Source organism: Lethenteron reissneri, chromosome 17 (assembly GCF_015708825.2).
Source record: "Lethenteron reissneri isolate LAM-NWPU_2019-01 chromosome 17, ASM1570882v1, whole genome shotgun sequence".
In the NCBI taxonomy this organism is placed as follows: domain Eukaryota; kingdom Metazoa; phylum Chordata; class Hyperoartia; order Petromyzontiformes; family Petromyzontidae; genus Lethenteron; species Lethenteron reissneri.
Window position 1 is genome coordinate 5,144,045 of NC_083795.1, and position 23,665 is coordinate 5,167,709.

Below are 23,665 nucleotides of genomic sequence, written 5' to 3' on the forward strand. Positions count from 1 at the left end.
ATAATATTACTTCTATCGAATGTATGGATTTCTTTACGACCGATGCATTGTACTTTTGGCATATTTACAAACGATGTCAATAATATCGAATGTGTCAGAAATATATTTTCGGGGAATGGAGGTGAAACATTTATGTACTTCAAGAAATAAATCAATGCTGTAGGTTGCAATGAAAGATGTCAACATTTGTTGTGGGGTGACCAAGCCTAATGTGGATTGCATTTTTATACTGAGACCTTCCAGACAAAGCATGTTTATTTCCCTTCTACGCGACTTTACCGAAAGAACCAAGAATATTAATCCCCGCAGTCACGAAAGCTTTAAATAAAAATATAAACAAACCAAGGAAGTGAACAATTTTTTTTTATTTTAAAGATGCTAACTATCACGACTCATTGTTGTGCTTCAAAAAAAAGACTGGTACAATGGTTACCATTATATCATTGTGTGCTTCCTACGATGACCTGTGGTCTAAAATATGGTCATTCAGGGAAAATATACGGAAACATCTTAAAAGTGCACAAATAAGCATTGAGAGATGCATTCTTGGAATTACATTGAGAGACAGAGAAAGAAACACATGGATTGGAGATCATATTCAGGTTACTGACATCATTCAAACTACAAGAATATTAAGTGGGCTTGGGGGGGACAGATCGCTCGAAGGGACGATGGCCGGTTGGTTGTTAATAAAAACGAAGTGGCGGCCAAGGAATGAAACGCAACTCAGAGAACGTCCATCGAGGAGATGTCGAAATGAAATCGGTTTGTGTACAGGTTCTGGGTGAATTATTACATGGCAAAATATTCAGAGTCTTTGGTGACTCGACGCGTTCATTCCCTAGTGGATTGAGCACGAATGACGATGACAACGACAAAGATCGTGGCAACAAAAGAGTGTTGTATTTGTTACTGCACACCAACGGCTTGTGTCTGCTTTGGCCTTGTGACAGTAACTGAGAGAAATGTGCACTCAAAGACGAAAGCTCGAGAGGTGAGATGCCGCGTGGCGGCGGAGATGTCGCACCGTGTCCACCTGTCGAAGCACAGTTCCCTCGCCAAAGAAGAGCGGCTTGCGGGCATCCACGACGATGAGGTCAAAGTACGACTGCCAAGGCCGGTGCTGCCACCCCGGCTGGGGTCGTGACACGGCGATTGACCTCCCCTCCTCGAACTGCAACTAAAGCAGTTGAGGAAGGGGCCAAATGAACCATTGGGGAGATTAAGCACAAGTAAAAGAGCTGTTTTTATTATATATTTCCGTTTTCTTTTTAGGAAAGTACAGGAATTAAAACTACTGTACAATATCTACGTGCCACTTCTCATAGGCATGCACTATAATGAAAAGGGAAGGAAAATTTAAATATAACTAAATATAGTTTGTAGATGTAAGATACAATTAAACTAATCTTCGTGCTGTCCCTTCTACCAAAGGCAGCAGTTTACAGAATGAGGCAAAATAATAAAGTATGTTAAATACATTTGATAAAATGTTCAATATCTTCAGTTGCTCAAAGATAGAACTATGTAAATTTAGTCAAGCCATCAGTGTGTGTTCAGAATTGTATTGCAATGCCTGCAACCTGAAGCTAATTATTTAAATACCATCAATTTGACTTTTTTTTTTCGTTTTGTATTCATGAAATAAAATGCGATAGAATCAATAACATGCGACTATAATTTTAACAAAAACCTTATCTGAATTATCGGTTTCAATGTTGGAAATTAGCCTCTTACCTGTGGGCCATGCGGCAAGTCAAATAAGTATGTCATAATTCTCTGTAAAAAAAAAATACAGATGCTCATATCTTTTACTACACGATGCATTTTCATTGATATACGGACACGAGTTCTGTAATGGAGCAGGAGACCAAAATAATGCATTGCCGAGTGAGAACCAATCATTTAGACATGTTGGCTGACCACCATGGACTCCTTATACTGGCAATTCTGATGAATGTTGATGTTAATTTTTTTTTAATATATCATGGAACGAGGTTTTATACATTAACTTTGAACACAATTTCATACAGGTATTGTCCACTATTTAAATATTTATATTCACAATGATGTTATAAGTATATACATATTTGTAAAATGGTATTGTTCATATGATTATATCATTTTAAATCAAACATAACCCTGCGAATGTCACAGAAAAATACCCCTAATCAATGCCTGTCCAATGAAACGATTTGTCAACCTTACCCTACCAATGTTTACCACACAACGTTGTCACACTTCGAGTTTAGTATATCTGACTTGCACAAGTTTGCTGTGTCGTATCGGCCAGTGTGATTGCTTGGTGGTAATCATACAATCATTATTGTGAAAGAAAATGCTTAAGTCCAAATTACACAATTGGCCTCATATGAGTCCCATGCAAAGGTTACAGGGGAAAAGGAGTTAACCTCAGGAATGATGATTATTTTCAAAAAATAAATCTCAAGATTAATTCTCAGCTTTGATCTGGTTTTGTAATACATTAAACAAAGATGCATTAGCAAACACTCCACCGTGTTCCTGACTATCTCTCTAAAAAAATAACTCTAGTCAGCCACACGGAACATTTCTTAAGATTAACCCATTCTTTTTTAGCTCAATTTGACAAAAGGCACAATTCCAGAATTACCATTCTTTTTGTCTTGGTTAGAATCAAATCTGCAGAGCATTATAATATACTTGCTTGTGTGTGTGCTTTTACATGTAATAATAATGTAAAGCCATTTGCCAATCTACTGTCATAGCAGTATGACCAGTTGTTTGGTCATACTTCACCATATGTTAGCCGACTCTCTGTGTTGTATTGCATTATATTTCTAAGTTTACTAGGTTTGTTTTCTCTTTCATTTGTACCTGATGATGATTGCTTGTGTTGCAATCGAAACGTCGTATGCTATTATTTAATTATTATTCTCTTTCTCCGTGACTTTACCGAAAGACCCATAGAATATTAATTCCTGCAGTCACGAAAGCTTTAAGTCAAGAAATTAAGTGCTGGTCAAGGGGAGGAACTGAAAGCAAGAGAGGATAAATGCATCTTGAGCTGGGTATTAAACATTGCCACTGTCTCCGAAGAATGAGCAGCACTGGGCAAAGTGTTCCACAGTCGTTCACCCATTGTGCGGAGGAGCATCGTCCGAGGAACGTACAGGGCACCGGCCATCGGAGAACAAAGCCTTCGGGATAGCCACACATATGGGGTCAGAAAATCTGCGAGAAAATCTGTTTGTCCACTGTGGAGAGCATTATATGTCAGAAGAATGGTAAACTCCGCTCTAAAATTAAGGGGAAGTCAGTGAACAGAGTCCAAGACCATATTTGCATGATGGGATTCCAGAATCTAAGTTACGTAACAAGTGCAGAATACTGACTGCGTGTAGTGTTATTTGCTGTTAACTTACGTCAGTGTAATTATAGTCACTGTTTGTTGCCAGGAAGACCTTCGCCACCTCTTGCATCCTCCTCAAAAGAAGTGGCAGTTTTGGCTGAAAAATATAAAATGTGAAAGATGTTTTACGAGCATGTTTTTATTTTGTTATGCTGTAGTTTTTTTATGACACATCATCATGCCAGATCATAATGCACTTTGAATAAAGTGAATATTTATATTGCATTGTTTTATAACAGTGACAAAATAGTTTAAAATACATCTCCGTGTTAAATACAGGATACATACCTGTCAACCCATACGGTTTACGCGTATTCTTGTACAGGGAAATTGAGTTTTCAGGTCCATAGAGCGTACAGCCGTTTCGATACGGGTACAAAAATATATTGTTTGTGTTTCTCTCTTGTGATGGGACTTTGTAGGATGAACGTTGAGATGTATAAGGGGCACGGGGTGACCAATAAGGTTTGAATTGGTCTGTAATAAGGTAGGGCACTGATAATAGATGGACAGGTATGAAGATACACGCTGCATTTAAAGAGTGTTGCACTCAGGGATGATGCTCGCTCATTCGGGGCCATCAGCAGGAACATGTTGCCCCCACTACATCCACTAAAAAAAACATCTAATTGCAATCATTTCCACAAACGAATAATTTCGAGTACAATTATATAAAAAAGGCAAAAGTAAATATCACCATCGATTGTGTATAGAATACAATTTGTTATGTTTAACAATTAACAGATACTTTTTAAATATTTAAAATCGCGGAGAAAGTGGCATTTATTTGACGTTGTTATACGCGAATGTGTAAAAAATATAATTGTAATTAATTGATTTCTTTACAAACCCCCATGCTCTTGCATACACGAGAGTACTTAATTTTTTAGTTGTATTTTGCAATGTACTTTGTTGCTACAAATAGCTTGAAGGAACACAATTTGACTATCTTCAATTGTTCTCGCCCTTTACCAGGGAAGGGCCTGTAATGTATGGTTTATTACCTCTGTACTCAATAAAGGTCTCCCCCCCGCCCCCCCCCCCCCCGAGGTCATCTGAGTGTTAAACGTAATACTTGGGTGCATTAAATACCAAGAGGGATAACGATGCATCAATTGGTGGGACCCTTGGCCTGCTGAGTCACACAACCAAGTGCAATTCATCACAGTGCTGTGCACGAACAATTCAATGTGCTGAAAAAGCAATACTACATAATGTTCAGGGGTTAACAGATATATCTCTGCAATGGCAACATTTAATGGCTGAGAGAAGCAATATATATCACGATATGACTAGCTAGCCTGTGGCCACATTTGTGGCTGTTTTCCCAATTAAAAATGTTGTGATTAATGTTAAATGTGTAATGTGCTAATTCACATACACTAGTAGGAGGTACTCTCTCTTTTATTACAGCCTTCACAGCCTATCTACATATTGGGTAGGGACAGCCAACATGCTGCCAGACCCACAAATTGAAGAGGGCGAATATCACAATGACGACGGCACGATGCGTTCCATTCCAGATCGCAGCCGCTCCGACTGTGAGTGGGAGCTCGCCTTTTATCCTGAACAGCTTGGCCAGCCCTCGGCCCTGCACCCCTCTGGATCCCCCAGAGGGGTTCCGTGCCTTGCCCACATGTAGAACGGGCTGTTACTCCTAATTCTAGTGTCTACCAATCTCCGAGTGGCACGCGCTACACATTCAATGTCACTACAAATGTATTGAAACTCGTGTACAAGAATTACATAGTTTGTTTCGATTTAAAGCTTTCGTGACTGCAGGGATTCATCTTCATGGTTTTATCGGTAAAGTCACGTAAAATGGAAATAATAAAATAATAATAATAATAAAAATAAAACATAATAAAATATTATGTTTTATTTTTATTATTTTATTATTTCCCTTCTACGTGACTTTACCGAAAGAACCAAGAAGATACATACTTTGTATTCATATTTGTATTCATAATTGTTCATCTGGTGTGTGAACACCTGAAATCAACAAGTTGAACCTCTATAGACCCCACCCCTTCTCCTCTAGGCCCCGCCTCTTTCCCTTTAAGCCCCGCCCCTTCCCTCCTAAGCTGGTTTGAGGAGGTGGGGCTGGTGGTGCGGCTGGTGGTGGGACAAGGATTCCCAACCAAGATCCCTCTTCCAGCAGCAGTGCAATAATAGATAGGTGGGCGAGAGCTGTCGCGATCACATCGCGAGGCAATTGGTCAATTCATTCCGACATAGCGAAGTTAAGATCATGTGGGGCAAGTTTTGAAGCAATTTTCACGTTAAACGTCCGTAATGGACTACTCATTGCTTCGTTCATCATTAATAAATCCGTAAAAGAAAAAAACACGTGACATTTTAGCAATGGACCTTCTTGATAGCAGAGAGATGCGCGCCACTGACCTGGAAAATTGAAGTCATATGATCTTTAACCACATACCACCGAATGCCATAGGGAATTATCCAATATCGACATGACAAGACAGGCACTTTTTGGGTTAGATCGCGTAAATATGTGTCGTTAAACCCGCCACCACCCGACACAGCCGACTAGTAAAGGTTGTCACGTAAACAGAATGTGGCCAATTCGTCACTAGTACAGCACACCGGTGTGTTGGAGAGCAAAGCCACAACATTTCCAATCTTGAGTACGATGTTTCGCCAGTAATTACAACTAGCTTGGCATTAAGTGACATTAAGTGCATTGTTATTCATATCTACTTTATTTGTGCTTTTCTAAAAGTGTGAGTAACTAGTCGTACCTCTTTCGCCACGTACTTTTCCACATTTTCAAGTGTTTTTTCTTTCAGTGTCCCCTGTTGAATAAAAGCCACACTTGTGTTGACACCATTTTGATAAAAGAACAGCTTACACATTTTAATCAGTCAATGAAGTAACCTTATACTATTGGTATATTAGACCAATAATTAATTTAGTATTGACTGTGACAATGTAAAATTATCACGTTTATGATTTGCAACGATTAAACTGTCGGAAATGTTGATAACTATGACGGCATAACGCATCTCGCAAGTACAAAAGCATATTTTTTTTAGAAAAGACATTAAATGTTCGAGGTAAGAATGCATGGTTTGTATCATATGCAAATGCTATTCATTTGTTGAATATATATTATAATGGATTGAACTGTACAAACGAGACGATAAAACGAACAACAATACAAACACTAGAGTAAAATTGAGATGTAAATAATTTATTATTGAATCGAAATTGTGACCCTGAAAAACGAGAGATAATTTCGCTCAGCAGATAAATCATTGCATGCCGAGCAAACACAGCTAATTAAACAATACATATAAATGCAGGGATTGATGATTATACTTGTTTCCCAAGGAAAGCCGAATTAAGCCTCAAGACTTTTTCAGGATATTCAGTTTTCGTAATAGGGGTGGCTGTTTTCCCAATGAAGCATTTTGTGAGTAATGTTACATACATTGAATCTCGTGTACAAGAATTACATTATTTTCTATTCATATATGTTTATCTGATGGGTGAACACCACCCGCAGTCAATGGAGGCGCTCCCATTCGCCGCAATGTAAACAAAACCAAAAATAAATCATTTGAATTTGGAGGCATGGGGAGAGGGGTGGGTGGGGTTCAGACGAGTGGTCAAAGAAACTGTTCTCGCCCCCTAGTGGAGAATTCAGAAAATCTAGGAAAGTATTCTTCATACATATTCTTTGGATCTTTCGGTAAAGTCACGTAGAACCGAAAAAAATAACAAAAAAACTACGACGTGAGTTTACCTGCAGTCACGAAAGCTTTAAGTCAAGATTTATTCTTAAGAGAGATCGTTATTGTCTTGTTATCTGCACAATAACATAGGATATGAAGTGCATTTAGCACCACAGAGAAAATATAACCGCACGTAAAATTAGGGTTTAAATAAATATTTAAATGCTTTAAACTTTGTGACCTGAAATGTTTTATATATTTCCCCGCTGTAAGAACGTTTCCCAAGATAATCTGTCACTGCAGGTCAATATTATCTGTGACCAGGCTGAACATTTTAATACATAATATAATCAGTTAAAAATAAATAGCCTGAGGGTTACACGCCTCTGTGAATGCATCTTAATGATCATGGCCATCATAAATACACTTTTAATGCATTAAACCTGCACCGTCCTCGTGCATATTTTCCTGTTGTTGTTATATAGTATCAGTGCTAACTGGAGTACAACCCTGTAGTGTGACCTTGTTTAAAGGTGAACCATATGAAAATTCAAGGGGAGGGGCACCACAGAGTGAATGTCAAACGAACTTTAAACGAACGTTAATAACAAACACAATAGAGTAATTATATTATCTTATTGTGTACATTCTGTTCTAGCTGTATATCTATAACGCACATGGGCCCGTTTTAATAGTTAAGGGTATTGCTGAACCGCAAAATTTAAAGAAAAAACTGCCGCTGGCGGTAAATATTATGCCAACAATTCTTTGACTTAACCGTGTGAATTCATAAAGGGGGCTGAAACTCTCTCCCTCTGCCTCCCCTCCCAATGCTAACGGGCTGCCAGAAATACCTTTGGCGTGTTTGTGACCTTGAAAGGCGGCCCACAAATGTGGCCTCCAGCTGCCATGCCTCACAGTTTCATAGCTCGTTGTCTCTCTCGTTTGCACTCAACGACCGAGCCGCACCCGGGTCATAGACAAGCCAGGCCAGCACGGCTCAGGAGGCATCACGTTGGGTTTTTTTTTACACCGCAAAAGCCATGCTGCGCCGCTGACGTCACACACAATGAAGGGCTGATATGCACTGTGGATGATGCAGTGACGCAGTGACACCGTGTGCCTACAGTGTACAGATTGACGTCACAATGACTGCCATTCGTACCTTCCTTGGCCCTTCTTAACCCCGTGCCAAATCCATAGCGCAGTGCTGTGCCAGCCCATTTCCCCTTTGACACATCACAACACCGCACAGGGTTGGTGTACGGTGATTTTTTTTCTCCAATATTTTGCTGTCTTTTCTTGGATTTTCTGTTTGCACATAGTCACTTTAAGATATTTTCTTGTACATGTTTTTGTTTTTTGTTTGTTGCGGTTGCACCCGATTCAAGAGCCGAATGGCTCACATGGCTATACCTAATAAATGAACTTTGAACTTTTTAACTTTGAACCGCGGGTCAAGGAAATGGACAATGCCAACTTAGGCACCTCCTTTAGGGTGTTTGGTCAAATGTATGGGATGTGAGTGTATTACCATGATGTGGACCCAGTCCACTGCATCCCTCACGTCTTGGAACATGCTCTTAAAGGACATGAAGAGATCTCCCTCCTTCACTCCAGTGGCACAGCTGTCACGGCAAAGCCAAGTAAGACAACGACAAGACAAAAACCCACCCTATAGACAAAACATACTTTTAGGGAAAATGCTGTTAGCAAGCATTTATGCTGACTGGGACGGTACACGAGGGGGTAGGTGACAAGCACTACGCCTGATCGCCTTAGTTTCCCTTGGTGGCGATATTTACGCACCGTGCCAGGTACTAATTTGAGGCTGAATCGACCTAGGGGAGGCACAGGACCGGTTCAGAAAATCATCACACGGTAATCGAACTCGAATCACCAGGTTCGTCGTGAAATGCGCTAACCACTGGGCCACCGCTAACCACAGCCAAGTAAGAGCGCACATAAACAAGCACACATGCACATAAGGGACCATTATTTATTCATAGTCCTTTGTTAATCCACTGCTGGATGAAGGCCTCCCCAAACCTTGTTGGCTATGAGGGTTGTTTCACCATACATTACCACACTGGTCAGTGCCGATTGGTAGAATGATGGGCCCAGGACCAGTACAAATATCACTTGCCGCCGATATTAGGCCTGGATAGGCATAGAACTGAGGTCAACGGGTTCAGAACTCAGTGTGTCCACCACTGGGTCACTGGACAGCAATTATCCTAAAAAAACTCTAAAACAACACTAGCGAGTTAATGTTCAACAGTGAGTTACTCAAAATCGTACAACTAGATGCAGCAAAGGCAGTTACAATCGAATTCTTATCATTAGCACACACTTCATAAACCTGTGGTTTTCTAAGAATGTTTCAAACATTTATGAAACTTTCTTCGTACAATGTTCATCCCTGCGCATGAGCCAGGTGCATGCTTCAACCATAAACAACAATCTTTGCACCCCCCCCCCTCCCATAGACTCATTCTAGACCACGAGTTGACCATAAATTCAGTGCGTGATCAGCCAACGCAATTGCAGGCCCTCGCACCGCTGCGCACCCAATACAACGCCACAGCGATCAGCAGCACAATAGTACACTGACGTGAACGGCAAAACGGAAATGTTTATTGACTGGGAGCCACCACTCGAGTGGAAACCACTGGCAGTTGTCTGCATTTGCGTGTGCTCTTGGACAAATGTGGTTAAAACATTTCCATGTTTATCGATGGGGGTAAATTTGGTTTTAAAAAAATTAGCACGCCTGAAAAGAACACAAAGTAGAATACAGTACAGCTGAATATGTGCATTTTGTAATTTTTAGTTTACAGATCGACAGACATGGTCATTAACTCAGAAACACGTTTTAAAAAAGCCACAAGTTGGCCAAATATCAATGGAAAGATGTGAAAATTCATAGAGATAGCTGAAAGGACACCAAATTACGCAAAGTATAAGGGTCACTAATGCTGTTGTTAAAGCAAAAGAAGTCAAGCGAGAATGGGCAGGACACGACATGATGAGAACAAATTGATGAGTGGACACAGGGACAAGGCAAAATAAGCTATCGTGCTGTGACGGTTCCACCTGAAGACGGAAGCTTGTATTGCCTCCGAAACGTCGTGATTTTTATTTTTATTTATTTTATTTTTATTTTACTTTTATTAATTTTAATTTAAATTTTTTACCTACGTGACTTTACCGAAAAAAACTAAGAATATGAATCCTTGCAGTCACGAAAGCTTTAAATCTAGAATTAAGTGGTAGAGGTGTCAAGATAAAATCAAATAATTCAGAGGCCGCTATTGGGCACGAGCAGCCACGGAAAGGCTGGAATGGGGCGGGAGAAGCCTTTTGCCAGCAGACTAAATAAATTCAGAGAATTAAACTGACGTGTCAATTAAACTTCAAAGTGTTGTTGTATTGGTTTTAATAGGCTATCCACCATGAGTGCCAACAGAAAGTCCTTAAAAGGTAGAAAACGTATCATCAATCCACCTTTGAGTTATGTGCATTTTAAAGCTGTCTGTTAGGGCTATTAGAGAGATAAAATATCTTCAAATCTAAATAAAAACCTTACAATAAACACTAAATGCATAATTATAAACTAAACAATACACGTTGGATTGAATTAGCATGTAAATGCATATGCATCTCAATACGCTGAAATAATTAAATAGACAATACCTGGTAATATTCTATTGTACTACCTTAAACATTACACTATGTCACGCAATTGTTATTTCGGAATTGCTTATGCCTAAAAATTATAGAAAATGCCTATTATTCCCCACAAACTTTGCTTTTGTGACCAGGACATTGATACTTTTATCTATTTTCAATGAGAAAACTGGCAAATTTGTGTCTTTTCATTCACATAAAGTCAGAAAAAAACATATGAATAAAAATTTACATGTATTTATACTAAAGTAATACAAAATTTACTACTAAAATTTAGCAGTGAAAAGTTTTTCGAGATTTACGATTACACTTTAAATCACTTTCACGAATCAGCCCCCAAATGTTGTCTCCCATCATGTTCTCGTTATACTGTCCTTGGTAGCGGCGTTCAAACTCCAGTATATCCTGGTGAAAGCGCTCGCCTTGCTCCTCCGAGTACGCTCCCATGTTCTCCTTGAATTTATCAAGATGAGCATCAAGGATATGGACTTTGAGGGACATCCTACAGTCCATTGTGCCATAATTCTTCACCAGTCTCAACCAGCTCCACGTAGTTTTTGACCTTGTGATTGCCCAGGAAGCCACGAACCACTGCGTCAAAGCTGTCCCAAGCTGCTTTCTCCTTACTAGTGAGCTTCTTGAGGAATTTATTGCACTCCAGGATCCTCTTTATCTGTGGTCCGACGAAGACACCGGCTTTGACCTTTGCCTCAGACAGCTTAGGGAAGAAGTCTTGAAGGTACTTAAAGGCTGCCGACTCCTTATCTACAGCTCTGACAAAATATTTATAAGGCCCAATTTTACGTGCAGTGGTGGCATCAGCACCTTCTGGGGGTCCACCAGTGGCCCCCACTTGACGTTGTTCCTCCCCACAGAGATCTCGGTCCGCTATGGCCAGTCCCGCCTGTGGTAGTGCGCCTTGGTGTCCCTGCTGTCCCAAAGGCAAAAATAGCAGGGAAACTTGGTAAAACCGCCTTGGAGACCCATTAGGAATGCCACCATGAAGTCTCCGATGACCTCCAGCCATACTCATCATACTTCAAGGTGCCCAGCAAGGTCTTGATGCTGTTGTAATCCTCTTTGAGATGCACCGAGTGAGCCAGGGGAAGAGACGAGTACTTGCTACCATTATGGAGCACCACGGTTTTGAGGCTTCTGAATGAGCTGTCAATGAAGAGGTGCCACTAATTCTGTTTACAGGCGATTCCGATTGCCTGAAACAGACTGGTCACAATGTGGCAGAAGCAGAGCCCATCTTGACGGGTGAAGAAGCTGCAAAAAGGTTGGTGACACGTCCTCTGATCTGCGACTTGCCCACTTTCATCCACAAAGTTCCACTGCTTGAGCCTAGACGGCATAAGCTTGGCATTGGACTTGGTGAGACCAAGATCTCTGATCAAGTCGTTGAGGTATTTTTGGTTGGGGTAGTATGGATTTCTCTCCTCAGCTCCACCTCTGAAATTGTCATCTGGATCTACAACGTCTTCCTCGCTCTCTGACTTGCTGCTCTCTTCTAAAGACGGCTGCTCTCTCTCCAGAGGAGTGGGTACGGGGAGCTCATGACAGTGTGGCACCAGGGCGATGGATGAAGGAAGGTCCGGATACGTGATAGCAGGTGCATTCTTGCCAGTCCGACGTTTGGAAGGGTCCACCATGCAGAAGTAGCAGTTGCTTGAGTGATCAGTGGATTCCCGCCAAATTCTTGGGATAGCGAACTTCATGGCTCTCTTTTCCCCTCTGTACCATCCTCCAGAAATACATTTATTTCACCCATGACTAATGTGTAAGAGATTCTCGCAACATTTTTCATATATTATATAATTTTCAATAACATTGAAAATTGTTAAACATTTTAAAATTAAAAACTTTTACAATTAAAAAAATTGTAACAAATTTCATAACATAAAATTCCGAGCAACAATTGTCCATCTTACCTTCCAGAGTTTGTTTGCATTGCTCGCAGGTGAAATGAGGTGCCCAGGGTTTGTCTTGATCCCCGACAGGCATGCCAAAATATGCCTTGCAGGCCTCACACATCTTAGCAGATGCTACCACAGAGTACTTTTTCGCTCTTGTCTTGATAAATTGGCCGCAGAGACATAGCAAAATGCGTCTGCTGGATGCTTGCAGCCTCTTGATGCCATCTCAGAAAAATGCAGATATGTATCCACTTAGGCAGCTGGAGCTAAACTGAACTGGTGGGCTTAAGGCCCCTGTATTTATACTACTATTTATATTACTGGAATGTTCTAAAATGTTCTAAAAGTTACTCCAAGTTTACTCAGCACTGAATCTATTTGGAATGTTCTGGAAAATAGGTAAATGTCTAAATATCACTGTCATGGTCACAAAAGCAAAGTTTGTGGGGAATAATAGCCATTTCTGTACTTTGAGGCATAAGCAATTCGGAAATAACACTTACTCCCCAGGAACAACAAATAAATGCTACACAGTGTTATCATTGCTTAAGGTAAAACAAACTTTGCATTGCCAGCCAGATGACTATTAGCTACTACTGCATATGCATGAAAGAGACTTTGACCTGGATTAGTGAAATAACATGTCCCATACCTTTAGCACCTCCTATCTCAGAGCACGGGGGGGGGGGGGGGGGGGGGTTATAAAGAGTATAAAGCTATCTTACTATTGTCAACATAACATAGATAATGCTGACCACTGAAACTATATCTTAAAGGTGGTTATTGAATGTGATAATGATTCTGGAACACAAGTTACAAACTGATGGACTGTGAAGAATGTGAATGTAATCTGTGGTCCACTCAAAAAGCAAAACGCCAGGTACGTAGTGACCGCCACTTCGAGTTTTCAAATTGCAGGTGACATGTGCAGGTGGTTAACGTATTCTTAGTCACGGCTTAGCTGAGGCTTAACTCTGGCTCAAGTGAGCCGGCTTAAAGACGTGCTTAACCAGAGCCGGTTCTGAGCATGGTCTCAGCATGGTCTCAGCCATGCTCAGGATTTACATGAGCTGAGCCTGAGCCAAGCCAGGGATGGGCTGCTCACTCTTCTATCTTCGGAAACAACTGAGCGGATGAACCCTGACTTGAGCCACGTTAGAGGCCAAGCCTTTGTGTTTCGTTTGTTGTCCTTCCCCCGCACCTCCACAGAGCACCGGTTGGCTACGTACAGTGCGAAAGAAGTTCAACATACATACAAGCCGAGACTTGTTTTACTCGGAAGTTGTATGGATTTGTTGCCTAGATAACCTGAGATGGAGCTCACTGCCTACCTGGCATGGAGCCGCTGCATGTTCCTGTAAAACATTTAAGAGATACTCCCGTACGATAAACCACCAAATACAAATGTGGCATAAATGGGACAGGGAACATTTTCGTCACTGCATTCAAGTAGGAGGTGCCATTTTCAGATAAGAAAATCCATTTGCGAGTTACTATCCTATCCACAAAATAACATACTGTACCTGCAAATTACATATACATACAAATACAGTAATAAGATGACTTTGCCATTAACCTCGATCTTTTCCACAAACATGTGCAGACAATAGAACAAAAAAAATGTCGGAATATAGTGCAGTAATGTCACACCTTTACATCTGTATCTAGAAATGGAAGTAATGGATTAAATTACATCAGTATCAATTGCTATCTTCATCGTAATTATCATGATCACCTTCATTTCATCGTTCATCAATACCATCAGCTGGATGAAGGCTGCATGTCCATGCTCGGCTGCCAGGGGAAAGTAGTTGGCGAGCATCGCCACGGGAACGGGAGCATGACGCGGCTGGGGAACATTGAGAGCGGCCAGGTGCGGGAAGACCATTTGTGTAATTAAAGTAAGATAAAGTAGGATATGGTCAATCACATAGAGGAATCTTCTGGACAGAATGTTCTGGAAGGGTCATGAGGCCTATATAAGATGAGCGAATGAGCTCAAAGGGGAGTGGGCTGAAGACAAGACAAGTTGAAGTCGGACCAGCATCGGCTAGATAGAGTATCTCTGTGTGGGAGTAGTCCTGTGTGGACTCGTACAGGCTAGGGGTAGAGACGCTAAGGGCGTGAGCGCAGTCCGTACGTCGGCAAGCTTAAACGCCGCGGCTGCCGTGGTATCGACCCACTGAGACAGCGAGACACGGCAGCCGAAGGGACGAAGGAAGGATCGCAGAGAGCGAGACCGGGAGGCGGCAAGTGAGAGAGCGAACGAGCGGCGCACGGCGTAATCTCGGCATACTGCAACAAATGCTGTATTGTTGACATCGTGAATAAAGTGGCCCGGAAAGAAAAAGACAAGAAGTCGTCCGCCTCAAATCTACAACACTACACAAGTGTAATGACAGGGTGACACCTGCCTGTCTATAGGGGTATTTACGCTTATAGCTGCATTACATAATGCCGTATTATTGTAATGACAGGGTGACACCTGCCGGCCTGTAAGGGCAATTACGGTTATAGCGGCATTACATAATGCCTTATTATGAATGGGTGTATCTGGGGTCAAGGTCAAGGGCGGAGTCAGTCGAGAAGCTCCGGGAACCATCCCAAAGGGTCTAGAAGGTTCTAGAAAGGGGGTGTGGCCAGAGGTGGAGCTTGGGCACGCCATGCAGATATAAGGAGCACCGAACCAAAGCTTCGAAACTGTTAGTGTGGGGTCTGGGTCCTGGTTGCATCGCTGCCATCGTCATCTCTTCATCTTCGACCACGTGGCTGTTCTTCTGCGGGACCAGCTCTGTCGCCGCCGCTACGTTCATCAACCAGCCAGCGTAGCGCAGGACAGAGATGGGCTGTGTGTTTGGACAGCCAAGGTGTAGCCGCGTTACGAAGTGTATCGCCCTGTGTGCTCGTAATAGATAATGTGTTCTAGATTTGAAGCTTTCGTGACTGCAAGGATTCATACTCTTAGTTCTTTCGGTAAAGTCACGTAGGTAAAAAATGAAATTAATAAAAATAAAACAATAAAAATCACGACGTTTCGGAGGCAACACAATTCGCTCACTACACAAGTATTAACAGATGCTGTATTTTGTGCTGTGTTTTTCCATCAGTTTTACCTCGTTGTATTGATTAAACACGTTGGAGTCGGATGTTCACCCTGGCTCTGAAGGTTTATTGAATGCGAGGTTAGCTACTCGGATAGTTGTGCAACGCAGCATACAGCGAGGCCGAGACAATACAGTAGTATGGCCCTTGATTTTTTTTTTTATCAAGGTTACCCTATTCAAAGCAGGGACATTTTACAGCGGAAAACTGTGTGAAACGCAGTGCTTTCTTGAACGAACCATCAGATTGTTTACAGTCATGTACTATATATTCCAGCAGATAGCGTTCGTAAAACGCCCACCCATTTTACACTGGTGGTGAAGGTAATACTAACCATATCTCTGCAATAAATCTGCCTCTCATTGTCCTAGTCCTGTGGTGATAGGTGGCAGGAATTACCGCTACGGCACAGAAGTAGTGATGTTACTTGTTAATTTGTCCATGTACTCTATTCCTGTTGTGGCACACGCCAATTTACCGTCATACACGGCGCCCACGAAGTTAACAATAAGTCAATTCACTGCTTAGTAAGGGGCCCCCCACATCTGTGCTGGTAATGTTGGTTGTTTGACGATACTTCACTACGTTGGTCAGTGCGGATTGGTGGAGTAGTGATGGTGGCGAGATGTTAACTACCTCACCCGGTATGCAGGAGATTGTGGATACGATTCCCGACCCTGCCACCTGTATATTTAGAGTTTGCATGTCCTCCCCGTGGTCGCGTGGATTTTTCTCCAGGTCCTCCAGTTTTACCCTCTACATTTAGAATCAACATGCATTTAGAGTATTTTGCTGCTAAACACTTCCATATGATAAGCCACTTTGTTGAGCTTTTATTGGAGGTCAGGTCGCTTCTGAAAAACAGCTCTATAGCTCAGTGGACCTTCCTTGCCTGGTAAAATAAAAGAAAACGTTTTTTTGTATTGTTTGAAGTGGCAGGCAGGACCCGTTGCTCATATCGCTTGCCCACTGACGTTAGCCGTGGCCACAAATCTAAATTGAGTCGCTGAGTTCATAGTTAAGTTGCGTGAACCACTGTGCCAGTGTTCAATAAAAGGTATCATTCGTTTTTAAAGAATCGCGAGTAGACGGCAATTTCAAGTGCGAGGTTTAACGCTGAGGTTACGTGAAAGGTGAGGTGTATGCCAAAAATCACAAACGCTCAAGCTGCTAACAGAAGCATTTGAAGCAACCACAGCTGAGATGGGATGTGTTTTGTCAACACCATAAGAGATATGTGGAGGCTTCAACGATTTAAGACTCGTAAAATAAATGCTTCATACTTACATGTGCATCATAGCCTACATCAACCTCGTTCAAATCGCTGTCTACTGATAGTTATTTCACTATATTAGACAGCATATCTGCTAAGCCTCCATCTTAACTTAAATAAACTGGAAGTTAAGCTGTATTTGCAAGATCCATGGAGCATAGTTTAAATCTGTTATATCTCCAGCTATATGACAAGTCTTTTATGCTTATTCACAAAAACTCATTCCTATGCATTTTAGCCAGGCGCTGGTAGTGTGCATCATGGAATGCAGCACTGCAGAGGCAAGTGTTTTGCTCAGAAGTCTCCTGACGTGCCCAAAGAGGGAGTAGCGTCTACCTGTGATGATGTCCCAGATGCATTGATTGCCTGGTTTGTGACGATGTCGTTCGTACCCCACGACCCTGACGATGTGGCACTGGCACCTTATGCAGGAAAGACTATAAAGTTGTCTCCCGTGTTCCTTCAGCAGTGTCCACGCCTTTGAAACCACACGGCAGCACTGGCAGGATGCAAGTGCTGTGTATATTCGGCTTTTTTGTTGCATGGCTTAGTCACTTGTTTCTCCAGGCGTGGACCACCTAACCCATAATTATCCACGATGCTAGGCCCATTCGGCGATGCACCTCTGGTGATTAGCTGGCAGAGTCGAAGTCACATCCTCGTTATGGAAATGTCTTTGTGGCTTCGACGACTTGTCCCACGAGCAGGACGGGGATTCGCGGGGGCTCGTGACCTGATGTACCGGATTAAAGTTTTCATCCAGGAAGTGTGCGTCCACATGATGCCGGCCTCCTCTTCCTCCCGATGGGAGTGCTGCCAGTCATTGATTGGGCCTCTTTGTTAACAGAGCTGCGTCATGTGCATAATCAAGGTCTGTGAATAGCGAGTCTCTAATTCGCATGCCCGGGTCACCGGTGCATCAACTGAGAATCCAGTAGACGGCACAACAGAACTGGGCTAGAACGGAAATGCAGCTCTGGCGAACCCCAGACGTGGTGGCAAAGGAGCCCGATATGTTGGATCCAATGCCTTCGCATGAGTGGGTTCCTGCATGAAGGTCCTGGATCAGCCTGAGTAGAAATGGGGGGGGGGGGGGGGGGGGGTATGCCAGAACCGGCCCTAGACCTTTGGGGGCCCTAAGCAAAATTTGTTTGGAGGCCCCTTTGATGTATGATTTTTTTCAGCCACTGAGCTAGCAGTGACTCTAGGGGGCCCTCTGCTGGCCATGGGGCCCTTTGCAATTGCAAGGGTCGCTTAGTGGCTGGGCCGGCTCTGGGGTACGCGGTCGCTTTGGGGGCTCTTACAGGGCGTTCTGATCGAAGGTAACCTCAATATTGATGTAGGCCACGTGGAGTGGTCTCGTCAACTGACGGTTGCGCTCAAACAGTAGTCGCAGGGCGAGCACTGTGACCATTGTGGCCTGTTGTAGTTGACCACAATGGGTCAGCAAAAACTCGACACGGTTGAGTAAGACATGGCTTTACACTTTTCCCAGTGCTGAGAGTAGTGATAGGATGGTAGTTGGGGCACTGGTTTGGGTACCTTTTGGCAAAATCATCTCTTGTTTTGATTTGAACCTTCACTGAGGACGCACAGCTCTGCATTAACATTGACTCTGTCAACCTAACCACACTGTCCGCACTCACATTCTGCTGTATTGCAGTCTCATTTTGGAATCGGTTCTAACTTTCTCCAGCAAACTGTATCCAGAACTGAAGTGTAGACTCCTGAATGGTAACATTCACTGAGTAACGATTCTAGTTTGACCATGCACCTCTGAAACTCTGACATTGTAATAGAGTTGTACTCGAGTTATTTTTAGGAAAATAGACTAACCTCGGGGGATGCATGATGCGTCAGTGGAAACATCAATTAGAAACCCCAATGAAATCGAAATCAATAAGGACCACTTTTTTGTAACGTATGTAGCATGTACAGCAGAATGCATTATCCAATGCTCAGTGGCAGATAATACATCTGAAGAAAAAGAACTACATACCTTAAGTAATTCCAAGCCAGAGTGTGATTTTTTTCAAGATGACTTCAATGTTTATTTTCTAAATCAGCATTTGAGTTGCATAGTTGAGAATTGGCCAAGTAGATGTTTGCATTCTACCACATATAGTCTGATATCTCTCCACAGAACGTTCTGCCACTTTGCCACTGCACGTTACCCCACACCATATGCATGCAGTAGCTGGGTTATGTGTCCACGTCGTCGTCAATGATTGGTATGAAAGTGTTTTATGTATCCATAACCCTGCCCCATCAGAGGCAGTTGGTTGATAAAGTTGGGATCTTATTCTTCTTATCTCCAACTGCTCAGCACTCCCAGGTCTAGGTTGTGCTCTTTTGGTGATTAGGGCTTTTGTTAGCAGTGCCACCCAAGCCATGGAGCACCTCTCCACTTGAAATTAGTCAATCAGAGTAATTCGATATAATTCTATATATTTAAGTCTGCCTTGAAAACCCATCTCTTTAAACTGGCCTTCCACCTTTAAATGCGTTGGTTGCCCTGGTTCTATTTTTGTTTCCTGCTTTTCGTGCATTGCGCCTTGGGATCCCAGGATGGAATGTGCATTATACATTATAATTATTATTATTAAGTTGAATAATAGTCTACGGTTACTGTTTTAGGATAGTATGTAACCTCTTAAACTGGTATGTTTGCTGCACTGATTGTATGACTGATGATGCCAGTTGGCAGCAAAATGCAAGAGAGACTGGGAGTGGGTAAGCATGCAACATGCTTTCTGACTTTAACCAGCATGTCCGGCAAAAATCTGACAACTTAAATGTATGGCTACTCAGTCAATGGTGGCAATTGTGAGAGCACTCAAGTTCTCCTGTTTGCATTTGAGCCTGTGCCATGACTTGTCAGCAAGCCTTCACCACCGTACATGGCTTCAGAGCTCACCAAGCATGGCAAAGTTGCCACTCAGCCATCGTAACAATGGTGGTCACTGTAGGTAGTAAAGCAAGCAGACGAATTCCTGAGAGGGGAGGTAAGCGTGTCATTGTGACATGTGGAGTGTGATGTTTTATTTTGAGCAAAAATTGTAGACATCACCTTATATAGCGAGTGCAGTTGATGAAGAAGTCCACAAGGCATGCATAAAGGTAGGTCTCTACAGGACAGGTAACAGATACATAAGCACTGTTTAGTAATTGTAGAAGTAAACCATACATCAAGAATGGCTTGTGTACTTTTATATTTGTAGAGTGTGCAACTTGTATACAAAACCTATGTTCTGCAAATGAACAATTGAAAATAGTGGTTTTGGTTATGTCCCTTTCAGGGTCTATTTCAGGTCTCAAAAGCAAATAAAATTGTCATGAGATAACTTAGGATGGAAAACAAAAGAGTGTTACTTTAACACGTAGGGCTCTCGCAACCAATATCATCCATAATAGAGTTTGTTTTGGGTTAGATCCTATAAATATATAAATGTGTCATTAAAACCCGCCACCACCCGACACAGCCAACTAGTAAGGGTTTTCACGTAAACAGAACATGGCAATTCGTCACTAGTACAGCAAACCGGTATGTGTTGGAGAGCCAAGTCACAACATTTATATTCAAGTGACAACCCTTACTAGTTGGCTGTGTCGGGCGGTGGCAGGTTTTAACGACACATTTATATGAATAGGGTTCATCTTCTTGGTTTTTTCGGTAAAGTCATGTAGACTTTACCGAAAAAACCAAGAAGATGAATCCCTGCAGTCACGAAAGCTTTAAATCGAAAAATGAATAGGGTTTTTTCCCCTTTTTTCATGGCAACAAAACTGAAACCTTTTTACAAGGAATCATGTCTACATTAACCACAATACTTGTGGTCAAAATGCAAACAAAAAACACACTCTGATTATTATCATAATATATGCATTGTCATTGAAACTGATTGGTCCACACCAGAGACGGCTTTCTTTTAAGCCTCGTCTCAAATGGTGCTAGACCAGAGGACGCCAAAAGGTGTACAGCTCAAAGACAATGCACTATCAAAGTAATGAGGGCTCAGGGTAAGCATCTACATCATTTGACCTCGTTTGCCAGTACCAATATATAAAAATAGGGTTTTTCCCCTATATTATGAGTGTGTTTTTTTTTGTATTTGACCACAAGTATTGTGGTTAATGCAGACATGATTCCTCGTAAAAAGGTTTCAGTTTTGTTGCCAGAAAAAGGGGGGAAAACCCTATTATTATATTTTTCTACTGGCAAAGTAGATCAAATGAGACATTTATATATTTACGCGATCTAACCAAAAAAAACCTATATTATTGAAGAGAGTGTTAATTCCACCAAACACTAGAGTAACATCGGTATTTACACAATACAATGAACTGCCAAGAACAGGTATTGGCCAAAGACAAAACGTTAGGATCCTCTGTAAGGCATTAACAGACTGTTGTTAGCCATCACCGTGAAGGCCAACATGGCACAGAAGGGGGTGGTGTGGCTAGCATCATTCCCCACCGCATTTGTCTCCCCATTGGGGCTGTTTACACACCACACCAGGTACTCATTTTAAGGCTGCATTAACCTCAGGGAGGCCCAATACTAGTTAGATATTCACCACTGTTGGTGGCCGTGAGTGGAAATCGAACTCAGTTCACTGGGTTCATGTGCAATGCACTAACCACTACACTACTCCCCACCATAAAAATCTAATATTTTAACAGGACAATATGTACACATATATACGAGCAGGGCCTAATAAAACGTGCCTACAGGCACAGGCACTGCTTCCTGCTTCTCAACCAAACTTTTGTGTTTATGTTTCTTGACTGGTAAACACTCATGTATATCACAAGGATGCCACTCACTCATCGTAAGACTTAGTAGCAAACTTACTAAGCTTAATTGCAAATTGTTGCGATGGGTATGCATCCGTGGAATGTTTTTGTTTTATTATACTCTGCATGCTATCAAATATTAGTGGCAAAAAATACTAATTTCATACTGTATTAAAAAATATATTCAAATCTACTGAATTACTGCTAGCAGAAAGCCCTGATGCATATGGATGTGTTGGAGGTTGTAGGATGTAAATGCTTTAATGAATATAATTTATTCCTGGGCATATTCGGTTTGTATACCAATGTTGCAGAAACCATGTGGAAATGTCACACAGCAGTGCATTTCATGTTTCAGAGATTGGTTTGTGGAAGAAATGTATCACTGAACTTCTTGCAAATAAAAACATTACCCTTTTATCCTTAAATTAGCAGATAATGTCACCTTCATAGCATCAGTCTCTCTACAAAATAAAGAAAAGTATTTTGTTCACATCCCATCGACCCCATGGCCTTTTGAGAATGCATAATTTCAGCAGCATTCCACCAGCATTAATGCTACTGAAATCACGTACTCCCAGAAGGCCGTGGGGCTTTTGTAAGTTACTTGTATTTATTGTAGACTATTCTATCCTTTGCATATGGCAACATGTTCAGGAAGATAAATGTATAGTTGGAACATTGAAGGGCATGTATGATATTATATTTTCTGTGAATAAATCCCAATGACCACACCACATCTAATCAGGAAATTGAACTGGCCTTACCAGGGAGGTTGAAGAGAGTGTTGAGGACATAGAATCTCTCGGTATCGTCTCTCTGGATGAACTTGTTTGAGTACTGCTCTCTAATCTCAGGCCTAAAACACAACAGACAACACAGGAAGCCACGAAAGGTATGTTAAGGCACTAAGACTATCAGATTACCTAAGTAATCATTGCCACAATCCATTGATAAACGTTTAAGATGTAATCTCTATAATGTGTATTTTAAGCTACTTGTATATTAACTCTCAATCATTACTAATGAAATTGCATAATTGAAGCAAGTCTGTCTAATCATCAATGAAAAACGTTGTAAAGCACGTACCCAAGGTTACTTTACAAGTATCCTCTAAGTTGGTATGCAATATGGTCTTCTTTGTATGAAGCAATGTAATCAAGGCACAGCAAATCAACATTACAGGCTTCGGTTTGGCATGTGCTCTGACTTATCGCCAATATTTAACCTGAAATTAAAAGTGATTTTCCAAACCATTCGATCATATAAAGAGGAAAGTTTGACATATTTATGGGTTGTAGAACTTACGAAACAAAAAACACATAAAGTGCTGTATTTTTATGATTGCTTCTATATGCAAATACTGCATGTGCAGCATACATTTTGCAATATTTTCATTATCGGTATATGTCTTTTTAACCCTTCTGTGTTCAACTTAAATCATAGTTAGGTGGGTGAGTTTTCTGCATAGTATAAATCCACGAGTCGTCTTTACCCCGCAGCTCTGATTAGTTGGCTACGTATGGTGCGAAAGAAGTTCAACATACATACCCCTTCATGAATTTAAATCCGTGGACGCAGACCAAGAGATTCCCATAAGCGTCCACCTTCAGTAGGTTTCCATAAAGAGTGTCAAAAACCAGCCCCCTGCCAAAAGAAGAAAATTGAAGACACACCAACAACTCATTCATTTGTATTTCACAATTGCGCATATATTTTACAAATATCATGATGGCTAAACGTTGTTTTTTCCGTTCCTAAATGGGCCTGGGGTGGAGCCGTGGTGGCACAGTGG

The 23,665-nt window shown here is 41.7% G+C and overlaps 1 protein-coding gene across 5 annotated transcripts in view; it reads right to left on the minus strand.

Annotated features, from left to right (window-relative positions):
- The window catches only part of LOC133343363 (cytosolic purine 5'-nucleotidase-like), a 50,220-nt gene that overhangs the window by 12,407 nt on the left and 14,148 nt on the right, over positions 1–23,665 (minus strand). For all 5 annotated transcript variants that reach the window (XM_061552920.1, XM_061552921.1, XM_061552922.1 and 2 more), the window contains 8 exons: positions 23,422–23,517; positions 22,638–22,729; positions 20,144–20,201; positions 8,624–8,717; positions 6,154–6,207; positions 3,405–3,488; positions 1,738–1,779; positions 1,028–1,180 (listed from right to left, as the gene is read on the minus strand). In XM_061552920.1, coding sequence (XP_061408904.1) covers positions 1,028–1,180; positions 1,738–1,779; positions 3,405–3,488; positions 6,154–6,207; positions 8,624–8,717; positions 20,144–20,201; positions 22,638–22,729; positions 23,422–23,517 — 673 coding nt within the window. The remainder of the gene's footprint in view (positions 1–1,027; positions 1,181–1,737; positions 1,780–3,404; positions 3,489–6,153; positions 6,208–8,623; positions 8,718–20,143; positions 20,202–22,637; positions 22,730–23,421; positions 23,518–23,665) is intronic.